This window comes from Branchiostoma floridae, chromosome 4 (genome assembly GCF_000003815.2).
Source record: "Branchiostoma floridae strain S238N-H82 chromosome 4, Bfl_VNyyK, whole genome shotgun sequence".
In the NCBI taxonomy this organism is placed as follows: Eukaryota; Metazoa; Chordata; class Leptocardii; order Amphioxiformes; family Branchiostomatidae; genus Branchiostoma; species Branchiostoma floridae.
The window spans coordinates 12308362-12325549 of record NC_049982.1 but is presented as its reverse complement, the minus strand read 5'-3'; the positions used below and the strand labels follow the sequence as shown (position 1 = coordinate 12325549).

Genomic DNA, 17188 nt, shown 5'->3' with positions numbered 1-17188 from the left:
CTCCAAGAAAGTGCAGCGAGCTTTGGGGGAGGGGGGCAACATCATTTTTAGTTTCTTCTATCAAGTAACTAAAACCTCCTTCCTTCTCTGTAATCTAGTACATTATATAAGGTATATGGCGACTTTAGGAGGTTGATTAACGGATTGAAAGGTACAGTTTACTGGTACTTTGTTGGAAGAACGTTCGAAGAAGTTAAAGCTTTAGTATTAGTATTAGTTAAATGTTACAATATGATATGTGGTTACTAGTATCAAGTTTAGGAACCTTATGTGTTTTCACAGGAAATTCAATTTAAACAACCTATGCCATGGCTGGAACAATTCGCCGATTGGAGGAGACTGTTGTGAACCGTATAGCGGCAGGAGAAGTCATTGTCAGACCAGCCAATGCTGTGAAGGAGATGCTTGAGAACTGTTTGGATGCTAAATCATCTTCCATTCAGGTAAGGAAATGGAGTTTGTGTCATTGTTGTAGATATTAACATGAGAAACAATTTATTAAATAGGAAGTTAACTTTGTATTCCAAGGACGTTTTGTAAGGACCTTGGTACATGTATTTCTATGTGCCCTGTCAAGGTAAGACACTGTTCTATTGAATGCTCCTACAGGTTGTTGTGAAGTCAGGGGGTCTGAAGCTGTTACAGATCCAGGACAATGGAACGGGCATCAGGCGTGACGACATGGGCATCGTGTGCGAGCGCTTCACCACCAGTAAGCTGCAGAAGTTCGAAGACTTGACATCCATCGCCACCTACGGTTTCAGAGGAGAAGCACTAGCCAGCATCAGCCACGTGGCCCATGTTACCATCGTAACAAGAACAGCAGATTCTAAATGTGCCTACAAGGCTAGTTACTCAGATGGTAAACCACTGGCAACACCAAAACCATGTGCTGGGAACCAAGGCACACAGATTACAGTGGAGGACTTGTTCTATAATGTTCCATCACGACGCAAGGCCATGAGGAGCCCGGGAGAGGAGCATGCAAAGGTCGCTGAGGTCATGAGCCGATATGCCATCCATAACGCTGGTGTGGGATTCACACTGAAGAAGCAGGGAGAAAGCATGGCAGAACTGCGTACCTCCCCTACCTCCTCCACCATAGATAACATCCGCACGGTGTACGGCCCCGCAGTCGCCAGGGAGCTCATCGAGGTCAAGTGTGACGACAGCAGGCTGGCTTTTTCAATGAAAGGCTACATCTCCAATGCAAACTATTCCACCAAGAAATTCATCTTCCTTCTCTTTATCAACCATCGCCTGGTGGACTCCACTGCCCTGCGGAAAGCACTGGAGGCCGTCTACTCTGCCTACCTTCCAAAAAACATGCATCCGTTCGTTTACATGAGTGTGGAGATCATGCCATCCCATGTTGACGTGAACGTCCACCCCACCAAACATGAGGTGCACTTCCTCCATGAGGATGTCATTATTGAGGCAATACAGAAGCAAGTGGAGACCAGTTTGCTGGGATGTAACTCATCCCGCACATTCTTTACTCAGGTCAGTATATGTTGGTGTTCAATAGAACCTATTCACATAACATTGTTATCGCCATTTGGGGGTCCATATTTACAGTTATTTACATATAATTGAATTATTATAGCTCATACGTTTCACAATATTGAATTTAGATCATCCTACCTGCTCAAGTAACCACTATTGAGTTTTATAAAGCTCAAAGATTGAAGTAGTGATAATGAATAACACTATATGCTAGAGTTCTGAACCATATTGAAGTGCAGATACATGTAATCATGGTAGAATGCTTTTGTTGCTATAACACCACTTGCATGGGTTTTGATTAGTATGGAAATTAAGATTATATGTGAGATTTTTACCTATACCAGACCTAGTGATTAGATGACCAAGTTGATTGCTATTTGTGCATCTTTTAGCTTTAGTGATGACGAATGTTCTGCTTTCTGCAGGCTCTACTGCCTGGAGCTATAGTACCTGTGTCAGAGGTTACCAGCAGTGGAACCTCTTCAGGCACATCTTCCAAGACTTATGCCCATCAGCTGGTCCGAACAGACCACAGGGACCAGAAACTTGAAGCATTCCTGAAGAAACCAGAAGATCCTATCATCTCTTCTCCCAGTGTTTCTGCAAAAACATCAGTTGCAGAAGTTGATTCAGCCATACCATCCACATCCACGACGACGGATGCTGATGCTACTGATGTTCCCATGGCAACAGAAGAGCATAAAAAGCAGAAGAAGAGACCACGAGAGGAAAGAATAGAGGAGGAATCTGAGGAAGCAATAATTGGTGGTATGCCATTTTTTACATTACAATGAGAACGAGTGTATATTGTATTCGTAATGTTTCTTCTTTCTTCTTCTTTCTCCTGTCAAATCTGCCGCACCACTGCAGCACCACTGCCACACCACTGCCAACAAAAAATTGTTTTACTTTCGTATCCATTTTTTATTATACTGCTGCTGGGATCAGCAGTCGGATAGTCTTCACACTTCACACTTTCAAGCATATGATAAATTTTGAAAAAAAGCAGTCCTTTCAATTGAAGCCTGTGAATGAAGCTATCTCCCATAAATTATTATAAGTGTTATATTTATATTTCAGCCATACCACAGGTATGGTGAAACATATTGTATTTATATTTATATTGTATTCGTAAATGTTTCTCCTGTCAAATCTTCAAAACACGTTATCTCCGTTGTTTTAAATTATAATTTTTGGAGAGAGATGGCTGAATTATGTTGTACATGCTCTCAAGCAAATGTCAGCCTTTCTAGTTTCTATACATTTTTCTCATAAACCTGTAGTAAAACATTGCTTCTAAACAGGTTCTTGTCCTTAGCTGCATGCATTACCTAGCTTCTCGTGAATAAAACTTTGCCTATTCTATGTCTTTGCAGAAGATGAAAGCAGAGGTGAAGGAAACAAATCTCCCCAACGACGTCCCATCACTCTCACCAGTGTCCTGACTCTTCATCAGGAAATCAAAGATAATATGCACACAGGCCTGAGGGAGATGGTGACCCAGCTGAAGTTTGTGGGCTGTGTGGATCCAACACGAGCTCTTGTCCAGCACCAAACCAAGCTCTACCTCGTCAGCACACGCCGCTTGAGCCAGGAGCTGTTCTACCAGTTGGCTCTGTTCGACTTTGGAAACTTTGGCATGCTCCGTCTGTCAGAGCCAGCGCCAATTGGTGAGCTGGCCATGCTGGCTTTAGATAGTGAAGAGAGTGGTTGGACTGAAGAGGATGGGTCTAAGGAAGAGCTGTCACAGTACATTGTGACCTTCCTGCAGCAGAAGGCACCAATGCTTCTGGACTACTTTTCTTTGCAAATTGATTCGGATGGAAACCTCTGCACCCTGCCTTTACTGTTGGACAACTACATCCCACCATTAGAAGGCCTGCCAATGTTTGTGTTGAGACTAGCAACGGAAGTTGACTGGGATAATGAAAAAGAATGCTTCCAGAGCTTTGCAAGAGAGTGTGGGCTCTTCTATGCCATCAGATCTAGCCTGGCATCAACCAGCGAGGACTCAAAGTCCTGGAAGTGGACAGTAGAGCATGCATTGTTTCCTGCCTTCCGTGCCTCCTTGCTACCTCCCAAGATGTTTGCAGAAGACAGAAGTGTCCTGCAGATCGCCAACCTGCCAGACCTCTACAAGGTGTTCGAGAGATGCTAAAACATGGAGGCAATGAAGGCAGAACTAACAGTTACTGTGTCAACATTCTTAGTAATATATTTAACATAATTAAGTATGTGTTTATGGCATGCAAGATATATTCAGGTTTCTGTTTGACACCTTTTTTTCCCCAAGACATGTTTCACGGGTATATTAGTTGTGGAATATTTCACCAGTTCAACATCTTGATTAAAGATTTGCTGTAACACTATTTCAGTGTTTCAGTTTGATCTTTCAGTTTTGTGCACAATATCCTCTGGAAGCCTATTTGTCCCTGGCACTGACATATCCTGCACATGCTCCCAGTAGCTGAGATAGCTGTGGGAAGGGTTAGAATAACTGTCAACAGGGCCAAGTTGGAAGGTGGATAAGCTATATAAAAATGATATCCACACTTCAAATTTAAAAAAATCAATACACAAATATGCCATTAGTAGCCAAGCCACCATGATTCAGTTTATGTGAAATTGAAAACAAGTATGTATTGTCTTCCAAAGAGATATTTTAGCTGTTCTCCTGTATTATCATGTACTAGTCCAAATTTGCTGGAATCCATTTCAATAACTCACAGTGGGGTAAATACTTGAGGGTTAGATGCTGTGGAAGAAGTTAAAACATTCATGTAAAACATTGTGTTGTAGAACCACTTACTACACATTAGGTGTGTTTGACTTCTTGTTTATTGTGAAATTGTACAGATTCTTCAAGAATGGTAAATTGACACAAGATTTCCAGCATTAATGAATACTTTTAAGTCGAATAAAAGTCTCATCCATAATACCGTAAAATTATCAGATTCCTGTTGAGAAATAGCTCAGATGGGCTTAACTGTGTATACAAATAATTTGAGGTCAGCACAAAAACAAAAATGCATATAAGATGTACACGGTAGTAGGAGAGCAATTTTGCTGTAAGGCCACGTTCATTTTATTACATGGATGATATCCTCTTGGAACTCCAAAACTGATGAGAATAAAAAAAAAGTTTGGCCAAAAATAAATGCTGCCTACATTATGAAATCTAAGTGGTCAGGAAAGATGACTGAATGCAATCTTGTTCCTTGATCTTGGAATTGACATTGGCATTTTATGATAGTATACTTTTTCCAATATTTTTGTGCACTCTATGGCATATATTTGCTCCTTTTGCAGCTGCTTTGTACAATATACTGTATGGTTCAAAACTTTTTTTCTCTTTGGAAGCGGCTGAAAGTTGATGCGTGCATGGATGTTATCCATATAATCAAATCAACATGGCCCAATCAAGGGACTGTTACAGGTACAATTTACACAATAAAATAAGTAGGGTTAGCACGATGCACTTATAATCCACTGATTATCTAATCTTTGTTTAAAGCACCTAAGACTATTCACAGCGCCCTATACAGGAATGTTGCGTGTAGGTTTAAAACCAATACTGCCAGCTATGTAAGATCTTGATTTTGAAACAATGCAGCATTGTTCCAACAAAGCCTGAAGCAGTACCAACACATTGTCAGTTAAGTTGGCTGGTACACTCAATCCTCTCTTGAGTTTTTGTGTTAAGTTTTTCCCTTTTCACAATGAACATACACATACAGTCACCATCAAATACAGTACAACACAGCAGTGATTACAGCTAGGACATTTGACACCTGGAGTTGCAGTCAAGGAATTCTTTCAGATTTATCATTGGCACTACAAGTATTTCCCAATTGGACCTCAAACCTTTCTTTATACAAAGGCACATGTAAAATGAGCATTGTATGATCAAATAAGTATTCACCTCTGTGCTTCATCCATCTTTGCCAATTTTGTACCATTTTGCTGTTGACACAAATCACAGGTATAAAATACAAAAGATTGCAAGTACATACATATCACACCATAATTTCTCTTTTCAGAAGTATTAGATGATTGGATGGTCAAATTAACCAAATTGCAATCATAAGATTTGACATTCTAATTATTATTCATAGTCATCTGAAGATGTTTACAAAATGCTCCATCTTTTTCAAGCAATCTGACCTGGCAAATTCGTGTATCAGTAACACCATACTATTAGGCTCTTGAAGGTTTTACAAACCTAGAAATCAACTTCAATAGAGTCTTCCATAGCTTGTTCCACATAATAATTATCAACAAGAATGTCACATTTTATCACCGGACATTTGAGTAATACACTTCCTCAAGGCTCATAATCAACAAAACGTCTTTGGAAGCAACATTGTCAGATCTATATTAACCACAATATACATGCTATAATTTCCAGAAGTACTCACAGAGCATATTGCTGGTAATATAATAAATCTCAGAGCCTATACCAGGGAATCCACATGTACATCTGTTCCAACCATCATAATTAAACTTTTTCACAGTACATGACAACATACTGTACATGAATTACCTGTTTTCATGCAAATTTGAATACTAGAATATCATAGAAAAAATTATCTTAAACAAATCGATTTCTTTTCACCACATGATACTGGTACTCATTTTGACAGCTTCTCTACTTTGCTTGATATCAATGCAACAAGATATGATTTCCTTTAACTTCTAAAGTTTTAAGTAAATTGGTACATGTCAAACCTCTGTTTTATTCCTCTTCAGTAGATTGTGATGATTTATGCAATATACATACTTGTAAATGTATGTTCTTCACCATTACATTTCCCTTTTTCCAGAAAAGTTTATCTATCATAATAAGTATTAAAGCCATAAAGGACCATAAAATTTCACTTGACAGCTGTTCATGTTTCCACCTAGGCCTTGTTGATTTGATTACTAGTATCCTCTGGACCATGGTACAGCCAAAACTCATGCAAGTGTGCAAATAAAAATGTTTTGCCAAAAAAAAGTTGCCTTCATTACAGAACAAAACTGGTCAGGAAGGTTGAACAATGACAAAACACACAGAATATGGTATGCCAAACAATAGGTTTTTCATTTTCACTCTTTTGAATCTTTCTTCTTTGACCTTGGAATTGACGGTGATATTCTTTTACATTAGTATACATTTTCCGATATCTTTTTGTAATCTATGGCTCACTTTGCAGCTACATTGGACAATTTACAGTGTGGTTCAAATTTTTTTTTCTTTGGAGACAGTTGAAAATTGATATGTGCCCAAATGTCATCCATATAATCAAATCAACATGGCCTTAATAGTGTGGCCGCTGGATATTAACGAAGCACACTGCACAGTATTAACCAGTTCTTTTATTTCTTGACTGATAAATTAAACATGTTTATTAGCCCGCTTCATTGTCTGCTACTCCACTTTGAGGAGCTTGCTGTACTCTTTCTGCTGTTCCTTCTTGAAGTCCTCTTTCACTGTCATCCTTTTCAGCTGCCCATCCCTGAGAAACAGATTTGTTAGACAAAATCAATCAAAAGGAAACAAAACCAAGCCTTATAAATATACCTATACTACTGACAATTATTATCTAAACATTGCAAAATGTTTCACTTGTTCCATCTGACTCCATTTACATTTTGTACTCATGAATTGTGGGATCACTACTAGTAAGTGCTCCTCTTCATTTTACCAAGGAGGTTTTATGAAGCTGAGCCTCTTTCATTTTATATAAGACTCATTGTTAGGAATTGTTGAGGAGCTCCAAGAAGCTGTACACTTCCATTTACAAAGTATGAAAAAGACTATTAAAGGGGCATTCCACTCCAGAAGGGAGTCTTGTTTTCCAATAGATAATGTGTCAATGAATACATAACCAGCCGAATTTTGTGGAATTCACCTTGGGATGTGTGGTTTATAAAACAATAATGACACTCACTAAACCCATGCAGACCCTACCCATGCATTCCCTATACGCATAGACACTTTGTTTATCGTACATATTTTCGGGATAAATGAGGTACGCTAAGCACACCGAGAAGGCAAATTGCTCATAAGATAGCAAAGAATACAAGAACAAGACGAGATTTCTTAGCGAACCTGAAATTAGTTTTGTAAACTTACCTAAAAGTTTTGCATTGTATTCAGCCATATGATTAATTCAATTAGAGGGTACTTGGGGAGTTTAGTAGAAGAGTGAATGCTTTTGAGGCATGCGGAGCAATTGGGTACTTTATCGTATAATGTGAAGTAGTAATGCAGTTATCACTTCCTAAAATTAATATCTATCGGAAAATAACACTCCCGTGTGGACTGGAATGCCCCTTTAAGGAAGAAAAGACAATGAAATGACCCACCACAGCAGGTCCACCAGCCCGCCCTTCTGTGCTATCTCATGCTTCACTCTGTTGGCAAACTCAACAGCATACTCCCCCTCCTGTGCACAATTCACAAAAGTTTTTTTAGCATGATCATCATCATCACTGGCAGGTTGCCCAGATCAGGTCCACTCTGCTCTGATATATATACACCTACCAGCATGATACATATACACATAATAGCACAGAACACAAGTACCGTCCAAACAGCATGCAAAGTGTGCATGGTTAGATAGGTAAGCTGAGGTGATAGTTTACTTTATGTTACCAAGTTTGGATGGATTCCCTTAATATGACTGGAATTTTTAAAGAACTTCAGACAAGATTCTAAAGTTTTGATATAAGGTCACAAAACTTAGGCAAGGTAACAAACAAGTCAAGTAGTTTCCAGTTATATCATTAACAATAAGAAGAATACTGAATCTTTAACTTTCCCAATGTTTGATACTATCAAAGTCACCCCCTTCCACTGACTACATGTTCATCACTGCCTACACTTATTACATGTACCACAGACATGTGGGGTGAAACATTCAAAGATGGACGGAACCCAGGCCAGGGACTGATGAAAACTACCCACTTTTCTGTGCATGGGTGGCAGGTACCAGACATCACAGACAATGGCCCAGGATGTCATCATGTGGAGCAGATACTGGATCATGTTGTACTTGCTGCTGTTCCAGAATGCATCACCAAATCTGGCATCATACTGGAAATGGCATGATAATGTCAAATTGAATTGAAAAAAAGAAAAATCTTTTATACCCTTCAATAAAACCTTAGCTAACACTAGTGTTTATCATACAAACCAAAGAAAATGGGTTTGCTTGACAGAACCATTAGAACATGAAGATTCACATATCAGAACAGATATGACTGTCTAAAAGGTAACATAAAAGTATCATACATTCACAAGCAGAAAACCACACCATTAAGAATGACTACAGCTTTGTTAAGAGGTTGAAGCTTGCTCATACAAGACTGGTGTACTTACCTTGATAGCAACAGGGTAGATGGTACCGCCCACCTCAAAACTCCCTTTTTTGAACATCATGACTGATGTGTTATTAATGCAAGTTCCTGAAGAAACACAAGAAAACAAAGATGATCACACATCACTGTGTCAACCTTTCTACCATACAAAAACACTGAATGCCAACTTCCAGTATCCTAAATAACAGTCACCACTAGGGGTGGGTACCAGGACTGAAAATTAAGGTACAGGTCCAGTTCGTGTCCAGGTCCTGACTGTCTGTGAATGGGCGATATTAAAACAATGGTCCATTTCCTACAAAGGAATCCGCTTTTAGAATTTTAAAATCCTATGTTCAAGTACACAACACTGACTACCTCTGCAAGTTTGGCTATAGAAATTAGAAATGACAATTAACTCTAATCTACTTTGCTCTTCTTCTTGTCTTAAACCGGTAACATGTGAGCAACTCCCGATATGATCTGATGATTTTCCACTGATTTTTTAGGTCAGTATTTTTCAACACAGTAAGTAAAAAAAATGTACTGGTACCCACCCCCAGTCATCACACTATTTCTTCTTAATAGATAAATAAATGGATCAGAATCATCCCTGTCCCTGTACAAAAACTGAAGGAACAGTGGCTCACCTTCAGGGAAAATCAAAATGGGCAGCTTGTCAGGATCTGAAACATGTTCTTTCAACCTGCAAAGACCCAAAAACAGTTTTACTTCTCAAACTTAGGCCACACCAATTTAATTTCTTGGTTCACGGATTTTTTCATAAAAAATATGGAGCGAAAGGGCAAAATAAAAATAAAACTAAATATTGTAAAATGGTTGGGGTAAAGGTAACGGCTAATCCAAAACATAAAGAAAAAAGTTTTCAGCTTGAAAAAAGTACAAAAACACTATTATTGTACAGTAACAACACCTGTACCCACACTTTAAGGAGCTTATAATATAAAGGCCAATTTGCTACACCAGAAAGTTGGTGAATGGTTTCAGTAATTGTGAAAATTTGCTGAATGGTAATTTTTATTTTTATTTTTTTTCCAAAAAATAGGAGCGAGCGAATCCGTGAACCAAGAAATTAAATTGGTGTGGCCTTACTATTGTTACATGGTTACTTGAAACCTGTACAGCATGAGAGGGTGTTAGAGTGCAGTAATCAGCACACTGAAATATGACAACGATACATAGTATACATATGACTATGAGCCATGCACAGGAGAAGGGACTTGGCATAAAGAATATAGAACATCTAAACCCCTTTAAGTGGATAGTAAATAATCATTAGAACTTTACTAGAAGGCCAACATGTCAGATCACCTGTTGCTGACAGCCTGTCTGTCCTTGCTCTCTGACCTCTGGAACCAGATGTGAGCCTCTGACCTTGACATGGCACGCTGAATCATCCCTGTGAACCCACCATGGACCTGACCAACCTGTGGGAAAATTACAAGACAGGCCAGTCATTATAACAATCAGAAATAAACTAACAAGGAAAAAAGCACAAAAATCTTCCAAACACTCAAATTCATTTTTTTCTGCTTTCAAATCTAGATCAGTCCAGTTCTTTATTGGTTACTCACCATGGCATAGCAGGCATCACAAGCCAAGATGATGACGTCGATGGGAGAGGTGTGATTCGCCACACAGATTCCTCCCTTGGCTCGATTCTCTCTATGGGGGAAGACATGACAGTATAACAATACTAAAAGGATCGGATACTAGTCCTTTCTACAGTCTATTTTACATCTATGTACCAAACAAGAATTGACTATGCCCAAGTTAGTCCACATACAAAATATAAATGATAAACAACTAGATATGACAAGACGATATTGGTAGATCTACTCACTTGTTGTGGTAGGTGACCACAGCAGAAAAAGCTCTGGCCAGGATCCGGTAACACATCAGGCTGACATACTTGCTGACATGTCTCTTGTGACTGGAAAAATATTCACAAGCAATGAAAGATGTTTAAAACAAAGCAACAGCTCAGAGCAAGGAGTCCCCAATGATGTCTCCAGGCACAAAACCTGGCATGCACAAGTTGCCTACCATGCAATAGTTAACAGCAGTAGAGCACAGAGACAGGCTCATCATAGCTGGAAAATAGTAATCTTACATGTACTTGTGGCACCACATATTCATATGCATCCCTAACAAGGCTTGGTCATAATGAGTATGCCTCACTACAAAAAAAAAGGATAAAACCTCTAGTACCAAATACCCGACATTTTAAAACCTTACAAACAGCTATGTGCAGAAGACAAAAATGGAGGTGCAACAGTGTACACAGCACAACATTATCATTATGTTACCTATTGTTAGGCAAGATACTAAGGGTTGCCGTGGCGACCATGAAGATGCCGATACTGACTGTAGCCAGCAGCAATCTGAAATGTGATCATCGATTTAATCAACTTTCAAATCTCATCACGAAATGATGGGTGAATGGTTGAATACCACAAGGGTAACTGAGATGTGTCTTCCTTAGCTTTTCTTCTCCTTAAGGGGTGTCAAGGAGAGAGTATCAATTTCAGAAACTGACAGCAACCTGTGCATGAAATTCATCCATCCACCCATCATCTTAATCACAGTACATTGCCCTATGGAGATGTGTCAGCTCCCTCCTCAGTAGTTCTCTTCAAAGTACAACAATGGGGTACTTTGCAGTATTAGAAAGAGGACCCGGTGTTTGTGGCAGAATCCGCCTGTACAATGTACATGAATGTTTGAGTGTGTATAAATGATTCTGAAAGAAAGCGGACACTTCTCCATTGTGACAGATAAAAAAACACCAGGGCAGACTCACCGAGAGTTAGGCATCAAGCCTATAGCAGCAGTTGTCATTAGAAAAATGTTCACGCTCACAACAGTAAGAATAAATCTGGACAAATGAAGAAATAGAAAAAAACATAGATACTAGTACTAGTATTTGTGCATACCAAAGTTAAGGTCAATAATCCATGTTTCATATTATCCAGTGACAAAGGGATTATTTTTGATGTGTCCTGTAAAAACATTTTGTGTTTTATTCTTCAATTACATTAGAATACAACTACAGTTATCATACCAATGTTGCAATAATCACTCGGAATCAAACAGAATTTGGTACAGTTTTATTCATATTTTGTGGTTTGATTACCTTTCATTATGAATTTTGAAAGTGAAATTTAACAGTTAAGTTTTGGAATCAATAGCTAACAAACATTTGCACGAGATGTCTTGAGTATGCAAGAATAGGCAAGCACATTCAGAAGTAGCAGCCAGGAATATCACTGAGACAAAAAAGCATGCTGAACACAAAAGATCTTATGCATAAGATTAATTGCATGCCTTCTTTTTTCATGTTCAAACATAATGAATGTTGACATAAGGTTGAGCTGAGCATTGTCGGCCACACAGCACAGCACTTACCTCATGGGCAGAAGACAGCAGTACCTGAAGAGGAACCCTATCACCCATAGGATTGTGAGTCGCATGCTGCAAGTAAAATATCACGGGTTTTTTATGATAATTAAGACTCTAAAAATACTCTATAGTATAGTATTGTGATATTCCTACAAACAGTATCCTCAACTAGACAATAATACAATTAACAAAATGTAACTCACCTCATTATATATATTATATATTGCATGTTATACAAAAAGACTCTTCAAACCTTAAATCATTAGATATTTCAGTTTTTACTATTTGCTGTCTCTCATGGGTTCTTAAACATGAGTAGAATGACTGCAGAACATTCAATCTGGACTCAAAGCAGCATAAATTCTTGTTGGAAACACTGTCTTACCTTACAAACTCGTAATGTGTGTTTGTTCTTGTTAGAAGATTCCATGATGGCAACTCTACAGGTAAATTGAGAAAGATTAGTTGTGCACTCCAAGAATGTCCATTCAGTTAAGTTCAAACAAAATGTAAAATCTTCAACACCTTGGAAGTTGAAAAAAACAACATCAACATGGCTTACCAGCAGCTGAAAAGCATTTTGTTACACTGTCATCTGCGATAGCCTGTAATTGTAAAACAATCATCCATTCTTAAAATGTGAAACAGACTTATTATGATACTTCTGCTATCTATTGTTACTTTGTATGTCTCTGTATGTTTTTAACTGTACGTATGTAATGTGTAATATTATGAATGTGTAAACCACAGGAAGAATAGCCTCTTATGGGGCTACTTGTGGATCTAAATAAACTCAAACTCAAACTTTTGTTTGAATCATAAAGACCTTGTCCAAAGTCAATGTCCACACTATATGATGGTGTGAAATAAGGCTCACATAGGCCGGCCGTTCCTTACAGGCATTGCTTATTATTCCCTGCAGATATGTTTACCCCAAGGCAATAATATGGATAGATTATATTACCAACTTCAATTAATACTGACTTCTATTCAACTTTGAATCTTCTATGATGCAAGTTTCCAAGGGGCAGCATGCCATTAGGGGCTTTAAAGAATTGCATTGTCAGCAGAATAAAGTTGACAGAAAAGAACCGTTATCAACCTTGGCAATGACCTAGTTAGCAGTTGAAGAATTTATAAATGTAAAGTCAGACGTACAAAGTCCACATCCTTAAATCTGCGAACTATGTACTAACCTCAATGCCTTGTCTGCAGAAGTGGTAACAATCAGACAATTCAAACTCTCTTCTCAGTGTTCCAAATGATCTGACTTTTTTAAGTGTCGTCCTCTCTTCTTCTTGTATCAGAGCGACACCTGAGGACATATCAATATATTGGTTAACAGACTTTCATATTATTATAAGGTATTCCTGTAAACTAGTCTAAAAATACAAACAGCATTGATGGTACTATATGTATCATATGGATTTGTTTTTATACTGACATCAACTAACTTACTGTAAATGCAGAAATGTTCATGGTGGTTTTATGTTCACGGTTTTTGCGGTGGCCACTTCACCGCAAACTAAAACCACCACAAACATTTTTCCATTATAGTTTTTGACTACAGTCTATGGCACTACCGCGAACATAAAAAATTAAAACCACCGCGAAAAACTCCATTTTGCTGCTAACACAAAATTAAATCCCCACGAACTTAAATGCATTTACAGTACATGGGCACTAGTAGTAGTAATAGTACTATTATCAACTTTTGTGTCAGGTAAAGTTCTTTTTTCTTACTATTTTTGTCCTTTAGTGCAGCTGCATTGTTATCAGGTAACTGCTCCCCTCTGTTTCCATTCAGGTCCTGTCGACTGTCATGCTGCTGTATTCTGTTTGTAGCAAACTGGAAAAAAAACAAGAAATGGTCAAAGGAGGATCATATATAAGAACCTGTGTAGAAATGTGGGAATAAAGACTGTGCACATTTTCTCACATTTTTTCAAATAACTACATGTTTCCTCATCAAGACCAAGATTAAATGTAGTGACCATATAAAAGTCATCTTACCTCAAAAGCCCACTCAAGGCAGTCAATATATACCTTACATAGCCCCAGGGAACTAAAAAAAGGAATGATTATTGTAGTGAAAGAAACAATAATGGGAAAAACAGAGAATCCCCACAGAAAAACTGCTGAAGATGTAAGAAGTGCCATTCTCCTGACAATAACTTCTGCAGAGCTAACTCTTCTGAACAACACAGAGGAAGTATGTGTAATAGAGCCTCCTTGCTGTAAGCAAATGATGATGCAAGACTGTGCCAGTCTGAAAAGACAAGGTCAATGCCCTTTTTGTGCCAGACAGCACGTGAACATTTCAGGAGTCTATTGTGACATTGTATTCTTGGCTGAGACAGAAGGCTAACATGCCAAGAAGGTACACACTGAAAGGCACGTGCACCATGTCAACTGTATAACTTACATTCGAAAATAGTTTCATCAGGTTGGTAAGTCATAGGACATAAGAGTTTTCTTTTAGTTTTACACAACCAGTTTTTTTTTCTCGCCTGCTGACATTTCGATGCCTCAGAGCTTCTAACTGGAGCTTCATATAGCGGCGAGAAGCAGAATTCCAGTTAGAAGCTCTGAGGAAGATGTCTGACAGACATAGAAACGTCAGCAGGTGAGAAAAACTGGTTGTGTAAAAGAAAACTCCTACATTGTACATTTGCATATTCTAACATGGACCTACGCTGCATGTGCTAACAAGGGGTCATATCTCCATGCAGATAATCAAGCTCCCTCTCAGAGAAGAGGATAGGTTCACTACTACTAGTACACTACTACTAGAACACAACATACATGTACATAAAACACTGAGCCACATCATTACATCTGCTTGGATGGCCTTTTTACATGTCGGTAGCACATATATCATGGAACTTATGACATTGAGATTAGAAGAAGCCGGATTTAAAGTGCAAAGCCCCATTTTTAATAGATCATTGCTGCAAAAATCACATCATCATTATCATCATCTTCAGTGAGATTGAAATAAGACTCAAATTCTTAGCTATATGAAAATAAAGCAAACAAAAATTAGGATGTCCCCTTCAAGAAGTCAAGATGTATACTCATGATTTCACTATTGAATATGTTTCATGATCTTTCTAACGACAAAGTTGGAGTAGTAGAGCATGAAGTTTCATGATGGAATTAAACAAACTAAAGAAAATATGTAAATAGACAAAATTTTATAAGGCCTTTAAAAGAAACAAAAAATTTAACATTCAAGGACTAGAATAACTTTAATTGGTTTACCTAATTCTTTCTGTTGAAAAGAAATCTGAAAGTACTATTTTGAGCCAAACATACTTAATAGTTAACACAAGATAATCAACATGTTTTTTGAAAGGCATTTTTAAAGAAATTCAGCTTCAATGTTCAAGAAACAAATAGGTATGAGTAGTATGTTAAGATGCATATAGTTTTCCTGACACTTGATAATACTGTCTGACTCTGAGTTCTACACTTATTTCAATGTTTACATTTGTTGCAATGACTTATCCCCATCTATTCATGTTTGACACCCATGCATGTGACACTTCAAAGGTCACATATCAAGGTTACCATTCCTGGTGGGAAGGTGCCATTCTCAGGAGAACTGTAACTTTGGCATTACTGGTGATGTTATCTTTCAATGTCATAGACCCAGAACTACTGGACCAGGTAAGTTTCAATTAAGGTATTGCTTTTCATGTTTACACAAGCTGCTGTCTGCATACAGTACCAAGTTAGCACATTTACATACTGTACTCTGATGATGCTGTCCTAAGCTGCATAGTTACAGTATGTTAATTATTGACAGTAAGCTTACAATAAGGCAAAGTCCAAATAGGATTTCAGATATCATTTATAGAGCCCCTCCTTTGGTGAAAGGGATCATGAGAAACTTTTACGTGAAAAGCTAATTAATGTAGCCTGAAATATTACACCTGGTATCAATGCAATTGCAATGGCATGAGATTGGGCTGACCATTTGACCCCGATGTGACATAGTGAAATATGTGTGTCCATGTACGGTAAACATGAACTGGTCCAGTGAGAGTCACTTGACAGGATAAACAAGTCCTTGAATGTGTGTCATAAGATTTGTAAGCTACATAAACCACAATAAAAAGGTTCTCCACAAAACTCTCACTCCATGCCTAAAAAAAGGAATGTTATCTTCAACAGTCCCTTTTCATTGTGTTGTCTACTATTAGACAACTTCCAATAGGCTCTGCTAAATTAGAAAGCTCTTTACTTTCAGGAGGGTGGGGAGCATATGCCACCCACCAACAGCCTTACGACTAAGAATCTTCATTTACCTCAAAGACACGAAGAAGGACCTTCAGGTACAGTTTCCGAATTCCCAGTGAAACTCCAACAGCAGCAGGGATGAGAATCAGCAATGCAAACCCCAGAACCGGGAGGAGAAAGACACTGATGACCGTCAAAATTACGAATGCGTCCGCCATGTTCGTTATTTGGCTAGAAGGGGGGCGCTCAGCCCAGGTGTCTGCAGCTTCTACGAACGCACCAAACCAGTACTGACTATGCTCTTCTTAAATCCCTAAACCTGCCCTTGGTACATTGCTTAAGGTTTTGTCGCAGAAAATTGGGGTGAAATCTTTCGTAGTGGCGATAAAACCGCAAACAACCTGCCCTGATCATCAACACGTCTGCAGTACGTCAACAGGGTCACATTGGGGTTATGGGGAGATACCATTTAAACAGGGAAAAGGGTCCTCGAAGTAAATCGAATTTTATCCAATATACGTAAGACTAAACATCTAACCTGCAAGCTTACACCCCAAAGAGAAGGTTTTGTCGATATAGTTGAGAGAAATAAGGTTATGTATTCTGTAGGTATCAAAGTAAATATTTGTGAGATCACCGTATTATAATGGTATGGTCTGATGGATGAGGT

General features: G+C 38.4%; 2 protein-coding genes across 5 annotated transcripts; one reads left to right on the top strand and one right to left on the bottom strand.

The window, feature by feature from the left end:
• Positions 1–3878, top strand: LOC118413111 (DNA mismatch repair protein Mlh1-like). 2 transcript variants are annotated; one of them, XM_035816282.1, is made up of 5 exons: positions 1–151; positions 283–443; positions 610–1503; positions 1932–2274; positions 2883–3878. In XM_035816282.1, the coding sequence occupies exons 2-5, from the start codon at positions 309–311 to the stop codon at positions 3662–3664; spliced, it is 2154 nt and encodes a 717-aa protein (XP_035672175.1). In that variant the 5' UTR covers positions 1–151; positions 283–308; the 3' UTR covers positions 3665–3878. The 2 variants fall into 2 exon arrangements, with proteins under 2 accessions (XP_035672175.1, XP_035672176.1); XM_035816283.1 differs by having other exon boundaries at positions 14–64.
• Positions 3879–4792: 914 nt separating this feature from the next.
• On the bottom strand, positions 4793–16988 carry LOC118413112 (glycerol-3-phosphate acyltransferase 3-like). 3 transcript variants are annotated; one of them, XM_035816284.1, is made up of 15 exons: positions 16587–16988; positions 14017–14122; positions 13470–13588; positions 12836–12878; positions 12659–12713; positions 12280–12345; positions 11675–11749; positions 10715–10804; positions 10446–10536; positions 10183–10298; positions 9501–9556; positions 8873–8958; positions 8459–8587; positions 7858–7937; positions 4793–7004 (listed from the first exon to the last, which is right to left on the bottom strand). In XM_035816284.1, the coding sequence occupies exons 1-15, from the start codon at positions 16734–16736 to the stop codon at positions 6917–6919; spliced, it is 1350 nt and encodes a 449-aa protein (XP_035672177.1). In that variant the 5' UTR covers positions 16737–16988; the 3' UTR covers positions 4793–6916. The 3 variants fall into 3 exon arrangements, with proteins under 3 accessions (XP_035672177.1, XP_035672178.1, XP_035672179.1); XM_035816285.1 differs by lacking the exon at positions 11675–11749 and adding an exon at positions 11181–11255; XM_035816286.1 differs by lacking the exon at positions 16587–16988 and adding an exon at positions 14287–14482.
• Positions 16989–17188: the final 200 nt, after the last annotated feature.

Excerpts from the sequence above, each read along its gene's own strand:
- LOC118413111 (XM_035816282.1), top strand. The coding sequence starts at position 309 with ATGGCTGGAACAATTCGCCGATTGGAGGAGACTGTTGTGAACCGTATA. Across the intron at positions 1,504-1,931 it reads CCCGCACATTCTTTACTCAG|GCTCTACTGCCTGGAGCTAT; the intron begins GTCAGTATATGT and ends TGCTTTCTGCAG. Across the intron at positions 2,275-2,882 it reads TGAGGAAGCAATAATTGGTG|AAGATGAAAGCAGAGGTGAA; the intron begins GTATGCCATTTT and ends ATGTCTTTGCAG.
- LOC118413112 (XM_035816284.1), bottom strand. The coding sequence starts at position 16,736 with ATGGCGGACGCATTCGTAATTTTGACGGTCATCAGTGTCTTTCTCCTC. Across the intron at positions 13,589-14,016 it reads TGCACTAAAGGACAAAAATA|GTGTCGCTCTGATACAAGAA; the intron begins GTAAGAAAAAAG and ends ATATGTCCTCAG. Across the intron at positions 7,005-7,857 it reads GGGCTGGTGGACCTGCTGTG|GGATGGGCAGCTGAAAAGGA; the intron begins GTGGGTCATTTC and ends TCTGTTTCTCAG.